At 34.5% G+C, this 9086-nt stretch overlaps 1 protein-coding gene across 1 annotated transcript; it reads right to left on the bottom strand.

Annotated features, from left to right (window-relative positions):
* Positions 1–5421: 5421 nt before the first annotated feature.
* Positions 5422–6423, bottom strand: LOC114649435 (trace amine-associated receptor 13c-like). Its single transcript, XM_051924739.1, has one exon. It carries the CDS (start codon positions 6421–6423, stop codon positions 5422–5424), a length of 1002 nt encoding a protein of 333 aa, XP_051780699.1.
* Between the last annotated feature and the right edge of the window lie 2663 nt (positions 6424–9086).

Below are 9086 nucleotides of genomic sequence, written 5' to 3'. Positions count from 1 at the left end.
AAACTTTTAAATTAAAACCACAATAACAAAATTATGTAAATATCTTATTTTTTCCAGGACATTCATGTTTTTATGCATTGTATATTGCTTTAGGCATTGCATCCAGGAATTTTACATAATTTCCCATTTTCAATCGCGGGAAACTTGAAGGGGGACCTCACCACATATTGTTACAACGCATACAAAACATCATAAAGGAAACCAATCCCCCTAGCAATACCCCAGCTCTTAGATTTAAAATACATTTTTATAATGTGCACAAAACTCATAGAGGACCAGAAATGCTCACTTGATTACTGAATTGTGTACCGTTTTGGGACTATGAAGATCTGGTTAGACTCCAAATAAGATGGATCTTGAAATGTGAAGGAAGTGCCAACTTATGGGTCACTGAAACAATATGTTTTACAATAGTATAAGGCTCTTATATTAGCTTCTAATTACTTTGGAATTATACAGTAATAGTCAATAAGACTCAGAACAGAAGACCTAAAGGAGCTTAGCATTGATAGCTTTTATTTTCTTATAAATATCTCAAGGTTCATGGTGGAATGACCAACAGAAGTCTACTAACGTAGACTAACTTCACATCCTTTTATATTCTATTTACCCCTCTCAAAAATGTGTAAAACCAGTAACTTTTGTTCAATAAAGGAATGGTGTGAAGTCTTTTATTGTTTGTTTATCTAATACCTCGTCAGGAAAATGGATGGATCAACCTAACACTGTATATTTAATTTAAAAAACATTTAAATAACACGTCGTCTGGATAATGAAAAGGTATATCTCTAACCTAAATATACATTACTGGCTATTTTGAAGGAATGAGAAGAGAGAGAAAAAATATTGATCGAGAGACAAAAAAAATGTGAAGCAAAACTAAATTCAATATCTTGTAGACATGATTTATGGTAAGGAAATTCCAATTGCAAAAATGGATTTAACACACCTAAATCTATGAAGTACACCATTTTTTTGCATGGCAGTATTTTGGTGCAGACCAGTGCAATCGATTCTGGATTAACTGTTTTCAAAACAAGTGCACTAACCATGGCATACATAATGTGTTCTAAATTGAACTAACTGTTGTTCATTTTCAGGATATCTGTGCAGCCATTTAACAATATCTGCTTGATGCTTGAAGACACAAATAAATAAATATACATGCATACATACAGAGAGACACCAACTCAACTTCATTTATATAAAGTTTCATTTTAAATATATATTTAATTACATGTTTAGAGATTAGAGTTCCCTGTGATTTCTATACCATCTGCCATAATGCAAAGAACTGCAAACTTCAACGCACTGTGTGATACATAATTTGAATTACAGTAGGATTGCTGAGAGCACAAGAGGCTGCAAATTTGGAAACTTCTTTGGATGGCATGTCAGTCTGGCAAAATATGAAAGCACAGAAGTTCTTGATGCTTACTTGTAGTAGATTGGAGCAACAACTTATACAGCAGTGGCTATCCAAAACAAGATCTTAGTAAATAAACTGTCAAATGTATGTGAATGATTTTTTCTATACCTTTTAAAAGTGTAACAAAGAAAAAACATTTTAATTTATGTTATGGTGATTAAAATATGCTGAAAAATGAAAATATACAAAGAAGAAATTAACTGAGTTAAGGACTACACAAACTGCACTTGTTTACTGAAACACTTTTAATAATGCATTTTATGTTAGTTACAATGTTTGTTAAGAATAACTGAATAGTTAAAGTGTAAAAAGAGGGAATGTTTTCAGGAAGCATATTTGACTGGTAAGAAAAGCCTGTTTCTTTAATGTTTACTTAACCCTGCCATGTTCACCGTAAGTCTAAGGGAGATTCTGTTATGTGCAGATTCAGAATATGAAATTTGTAGTTGTCATTTCTGATGTAGTTTTCAAGCGACTTGCTGAATGCAAAGCTGCCTCTTCATATTCTATCTGTGATGTCAAAAGCATGGTTTTAGTTATATTAGCCTGTTTTATTGACATAGGTACATATGAGCTCCAGGAAGGGATTTCTACAGATGTTAGAGATAGGAGCTCTTTCCGCAGAAACAAAGACTGAGGAAAGGGACAATCTATGAGCCTTAGTAATAAAAGGACAATAAAACGTCAGACAGAAAGAACTGACAAGAAATCAGACTAGATGATCTCCAAACAATAATGTAGCTACAAAATTATATGCTGCCCAGAATCAATGTAAATATCAACTTGGCATTTGACATTTCAGAAAATGCTGGTGTTATGGTATTAACTGTGCATTCTATTTGGTTTTTGTTTATGGCACTAACTGTAATATTTTAAGATAACTTTTTTGTTTAAACCTGCATTCTTGCTTATTTGTTTGCTCTGTACTATTGCAGAGAAGCTAAGAGACTCAGTTCTTTTCTTAGCTAAGTCAATAAGGTTATGAGGGACAGAGAACACTTGCAATAGAGAAGGTACCATACAGTTAATCCTTGGTGAAGTCTGAAGTACTAGTAGACTATTGTTCTAAGTGCAACTGCATTGCACCTATACATTTTACATCCTTAAAGGTTGTTAAATGTATGAATAGAAAAACGCATGTAACATATAATTGTAGTCTACGGAAAAAATCATGCATTTCATAAAGGGGATTAATATTCTAAGGAAAGGTGTCCCCAAAACATTTTCCCACAATTAAATAATCTGTTACAATAAAAATGAAACTATCATGTATTTATATAAAAAAGACAAATTATTCTATATGTAATGTTCATTACAAACTGTACTCTCAAACCCTGCCTTTTTTGGTTTTGAAAAATAAACTCAACAACGGATGCTAAATCTTTTCTTTTTAGCAAATCTGTAACATTTCCAACAACCAGCTGGAACAACTGTAGAATTATAACTTTATTGGAACACAAGATGTAATGTAAATCAACACACAGAACCTTATAACCATCTGCCAACCTCTGTTCAACTTGGCCCTAGGAGTCCTGTAGTCCAGAATGCCTCTGTAGCTGTCTGTTAAATAATCCAGTACCTCCTCCCTTAAACTGACCCAACCATACAACAACACTAGAAAAACACAACAATATCTATGATTGTTATGCCAGCAAAGAATTCTGATCCTCTTTTTATGTTGAAGAGTCACAATTCTCATATTTACTGTTTGAATTAGTTTTGTAATGACAAAAAACAAATCACTAGGGTAAACCTTTTGATGTTTATGATCATTTACACTTTTTTACATATGGCCAAGTACTGAATTGCACTGAAACAGACTTTGAATCATCTGCATTTTAGCCTATACCTACACTGCATGTCTTAGTGATTTAATAAAAGTAGAAAATATTGTTTTCTTTCTTACAGCCCTAATAGCCATGTGAAAAACTTCCTTGTTGAATGTAGCTATGTAGCTTATCAATGATTATGTTTACTTTTTTGTATAAGCAAAAATACACCTTAAGAAGAAATTAATGACTAAAATTATGTTTATGATTCTGGCAATAACTCACTGTGAATTTCTTACAATACTAGATGTATTTAGCAATACGTCAAATAATATTATAAAAAGACAGTATTAATAACTTTTTAAATAACAAATAAAGTACTTACCATTTCTTGAAAATCCATCTATTCTTTATGCAACCATGATTCTTTTTTTAAATGATATTTTACAGATTACATAAGTTAGAAGTAACTTTGCAAAAAAAAAATCGATAGAGGTGTCATCCATCCAACTAATCATGTTCTCTATGCGCTTAGTTAGTTTAGGTTTGTAGGGTCTATGGGCCGATCTGTGTTGGAAGCAAGGACAAGCCTCAGAAAGAGGACTAATCCTTTGTAGGCTACACTTATTTTAATTTGCACAAGTGTAACATATAGTATTTTTGCCGGTTTTTAATTTCCGTTTTTATTGTTCATCAAAAGTAGAAAACCTATCTCAATTTTTCTTTGAACAATCACTCTTTTTTATTCAGAAATAGTACTGTTTTTACAAAAATGTAGTGGATTATCAGAGCAGAAAGAAATGTATAAATGAAAGTTGAATATGCTGTATTTGTTTATAATGTTGATTAAATGGTAGCCACCTTACTGTCTTAAGTATAGTCAGAAAATATAATATTTTTAACTGTTCAGATTTTTCTGCGGTGGGTTGGCACCCTGCCCGGGATTGGTTCCTGCCTTGTGCCCTGTGTTGGCTGGGATTGGCTCCAGCAGACCCCCGTGACCCTGTGTTCGGATTCAGCGGGTTGGACAATGGATGGATGGGTGTTCAGATTTTTTTGGTTTCTGCTTTGTGCGTGATGTTACAGAGATAAGCTCAAAGCCCTTACAACCTTGAAAACATCTGGAGGATGAGTGAATAGAATCCTTAGTAGTAGATCAGTTCTGGCCATAAAATAGCACATATTAAAATATTCTAGCTGTATTTAGTGTACAAGCTTTACCAATATTAAACAGAAGATAAATAAATACACACTGATCAGGCAAAGAACCAAGATCAATATCAGGTAAATCAATATAACAGCTTTATTGCAGAAGAACAATCAGACACCATGGCAAGTCAGATTACAGTTTTGATTAATTAGCCTGTGATGAGCCATTTTGTGCACAGCACCAATCAAGCAAGAAGGAAAAAAACATTCTCTAACACTTACTAGAATTTTCCAGATATTACATTCTAGAACACCCATAGGTATATTTTACCCCAGCAAAGATTACGATATTACCAGCAGACCTAATACTGGCCCAAACTTATTTCAGTAATATGCTGAGGCAGGCCATCATTAAGTAGTAAGCAATCTCAACAAGTAAAGTACAAGTAGCAACACTTGACATGAATTTAGTCAATCTAACATTAAGACTTTCAGGCCTCCAAGCTTTGCAGCAGTAATAGAAACCATATTTTTTTCCACAACAAAAGAAGAGAAACAGTATAAGAATTAAATAGTATCCACTCATGAATAATACACTTGGAATGCTAGGGTAGACAAAACATAACACATTTGTGAACTATATTTGGTAGTAATGTCATCCATTTTATGTTTTACTTATTTTATTTTTGCACAAGGCAATTAAAAATCATGCACTCATATTTATACTGAGTCACACAGAAAGGGTAAAAGGAATAATTCAGTTTTTAATGAACCAGAAATTTCAAGAGAGTAAAGAATCTGAAATAGACATTTAGAAGTTTTGGGTAAATTCTAAGGTTTATGTGTAAAGTTTATACATTTAGAATGTTAAAATATAACATAGGCTTAAGGATCTTGAGTCATGCACTATTGATATTTAGAATATTAAGAAAACGCTTGGCAGTTAATATAATAAGATATATTTTGAAATTCTGCTAATAGAAAATTACATGTTAGTGAAATGTGAGTATAAGTAAAAAGAACAAGATTTTTTTATAATAAAAAGAAGAGGATTAAGGAGAAGTGTACAATTACTTAATGGTTTTCTGGAAATAAATTAACCAGAGAAGACTCAGGGTCACATATCCTAAGAGTCATGATAAGTTTAAATGACTTCTGAAACCAAGAATAAAATAAAGCGTAGATGATAGGATTAAAGCCAGAGTTAAAAAATACAAGCCATGTAAAAGCATTGAATACTATACGAGGTGTGGAAAAACTTGTGTATGTGTCAAAAATGATACATAAATAATATGGAATCCAACAAAGAAGGAAAACAGCCATTACAATTCCTAATGTTTTTGCAGCTTTCCTCTCTGACTTTTTAGACATGTTACACTGATTCCTTTCCTTTGTTACCATTTGTTGAGACATTGAGTTAATGATTCTCAAATGTCTTTTAGCAACTATAAAAATTTTTATGTAGAGACTAACCATTACAGAACAGGGAAGAATGAATGTAGCAATAAGATCCACTAAGCCCCAAGTTTCTGTATATATTACATCACATTTTCCTAAACAAATATTTACATTTTCATATGTAAATGTAATTCCTTTAAAATAAATCAATACCCAATTGTACAATAAGGATACTGCCCAACTAGTTGCAATAAACATCTGTATTACAGGAACTGTTATTTTAGAAGAATACAGCAGAGGATCACACACAGCAATATAGCGATCGATAGCAATAAATACTAAGTTACTAATAGAAACCGAGGTAAGTAAGAAACTGATACAGAAGTAAATAAAACACAATGTGTCCCCAAAATACCAGCAGTTTTCAATGATTTGTATAAGTTTGAATGGCATAGAAAAAATTCCCACCATAAAATCAGCCACTGCCAATGACAGAACAAGAAGATTGCTTGGTGTGTGAAGCTGCCTAAAATGAGAAAAGGAAATAATTACCACAAGGTTTCCAAAGACAGTAAGCAAAACAGTAGATGCTGAGAAGGCATAAAGGATAACAGAGACTTCAGGTGCTCGCATTTCCTTGAAGCAAGACTTGTTGTCAAAAGGATAACAATGCTGCATTTTTCTGAAGAACTATTTCTATTGTTTTTTTTTTTTTTTCAATTTTCAAAATGGTTGTGCAAAAACCATCTATTCTATTTAAGGTGTTTACACAAGTAATATAACAACCCTTAGTAATGTGAAACCTGCTCTCTTGTTATTTCCCTCCTAATGCAGCTCTTGATGGTTTATATAGCTGAGGTGAGACAATTCCATTTATCTTGGGGTTTTGTGTGAATTTCTGATGCAATTTACTGATGACGAAAATAGTTTAATCAATGAAAAGTAATATACCAAAAAAGTACATATCTTGTGACATGTTTTTTTAGTTTGCATCTTTAATTTTGCAATGATTTACAGAATTACAATATTAATTACATGCATCAAATTCTAACACCCTTTCCTATCAAAAGATCTGTGACTTTCTCAGACACTTTTGTGCAGAATAATAAGTTCAGGACCTACCCAACATCAACCCATACTCACACACTCCCCAGTATTCCCTGAGTGGTCATTAGGAAAGGAATATAAAAACAATACATACTGTAAATGCTGGAAAAAAGGATTGAGACTTTACAAAAAGATATGTAAACACAACAACAAACTATTAATTCATCCATCCATCAATCTCCAGGGCAGGGTCTCAGCTATCCCAGCAATCAGTCCATAGCAGGGTGAAAACACTAACACTAACACATGCACAAAGACACTAGTGCCATAGTTAGCAACACTTATTCACCTAACCTGTATGTCTTTTACGGTGGGAGGAAACTGGAGCACCCACAGGAAACCCATGTGGACATGGGGAGAACATGCAAACTCCACACAGGAACCCCCCAGGATGTGAAACCCAGTCTCCTTTGTAAGGTAGCAGTGCTACCACTGCCAAACCCAGTTTTCACAAACTCCAGTGTACCTGTTAGGAGCACAGAGTACATATTGGTTAAAGGTGGACATCTTATTTTTTTTGTGAGAGTCCTCTCTGTGACTGCATAAGGCAAGATCAGTTTGTGAATATAGCCTTCTGATTTTGAAAGGTTAATGTCCATATTCTAAGCCTGAACATTTGAGAATTTGTGACAGGAGCATTGTTTGAACATTCAACCTATCACATGTCATCGACAAGCTGATGAATATTTTTTGTCATTTTCTCGGCTGTAGCAGACCCTGTCAGTTGAAAACAGTTACCTGCTGCATTAGTGTACATTTTTCTTGTAGATGTCATGAAATAACTCAGCACTGCACTAACTATTGTTAGATATTCTATTACATTAAACAGTATAATGTTTTTGTGCTTTCTCACCCTTTCAATTCCAAAATTTATTGTCTGAACAAAAGCAACATTTGTTTATATAGCACATTTTCATACAACAATGTAGCTTAAAGTGCTTTACAAAATGACAGAAAGTTACAAGAAGAGTAAATAAATGAGATTAAGCAATAATATTAAAGAATAACAACAAAATAAGGTAAGGCAGGGGTTGGTCTCGTGGAGAGCTGAGACACCCGCCTTCATTCCATCATTTCAGGGGGCTTCATGGTGCCTTGATCAAGTGGTGGTGGTGCAGATCGCCACCACAGGAGAACCAGAAAAGACAACAGAGAATAGTAGAGATTTTTACAGATTGCGATCCCTGAATAATTTGATAATTCTGTACCCATACAGCTTACTAGCTGCCCCCGCACCTCCACCCACGTAGTAGTGAAACAGGGCAAACTTTAAAAACCAATAAAAAATTTTTAAAAAATGTAATACTGGCCAAGCAGGAGGTAGGTACGCTACAACGTTAGACATTGGCACTGTATCTGATTGTGTTGAGCTCTGATGGGAGTGTTTCCCCCGTGTGGGGAGAAAAGTACATGGCCATAATATCTGTGGCAATCAGTAGCTGCCCTCTAAAATACACATATCTCCTTAACAATCTCTAGATGATAATGTCTGATGAACAAACAGGTATCGCAAGCTAAGTGGAGGCAAGGTTCGCTCCAACAAGTGGTGAGTGGTAGATTGACTCGAAAGGAGGTTGACACGTGAGTGAGGAGGGCCCTGCCCCACTCCACTCGACCTGTAGCCGCTCATTCTCGGATTTGCGCAGATAAAACAGCACCACAAAGAAAATTATAGAAAAAATCCTTCTATCAGTAAAGTATTTGAAATTTTAGGTGTATAACAGCTGGCGCCCTTCCCGGGGATTTGTTCCTACCTTGCTCCCTGTGTTGGCTGGGATTGGCTCCAGCAGACCCACATGACCCTGTTAGGATATAGCGGGTTGGATGATGACCAACTGACCAAAGCCCTACTGTCTACCACACTACTTGGTAGCTTATTCCAGGTTTCTATGGTTCTCTGTGTAAAGAACAATTCTGCAAAGTTTGTGTGAAATTTACCCTTAACAAGTTTCCAATTGTGTCCCCATTTTCTTGATGAACTCTTTTTAAAATAACAGTCTTAATCCACTGTACTAATTCCATTCCTAATTTTAAATACTCATGTCTCTCAAATCATGTTTCCTCTTAATCTTCTTTGCTTTAACTGAAAAGGCTCAGCTCTTTTAATCTTTCCTCATAAGTCATCCCCTGTAGCCCTGGAATCTGCCTAGTTACCCATTTCCAGACTTTTCAAACGCTACTATGTCCTTTTTGTAGCCTGGAGGCCAAAACTGCATGCAGTATACAAGGTGAGG

This window comes from Erpetoichthys calabaricus, chromosome 3, assembly GCF_900747795.2.
Source record: "Erpetoichthys calabaricus chromosome 3, fErpCal1.3, whole genome shotgun sequence".
Classification (NCBI taxonomy): Eukaryota; Metazoa; Chordata; class Cladistia; order Polypteriformes; family Polypteridae; genus Erpetoichthys; species Erpetoichthys calabaricus.
The sequence above is the reverse complement of the archived record's forward strand: the minus strand, read 5'-3'. Positions and strand labels throughout refer to the sequence as shown.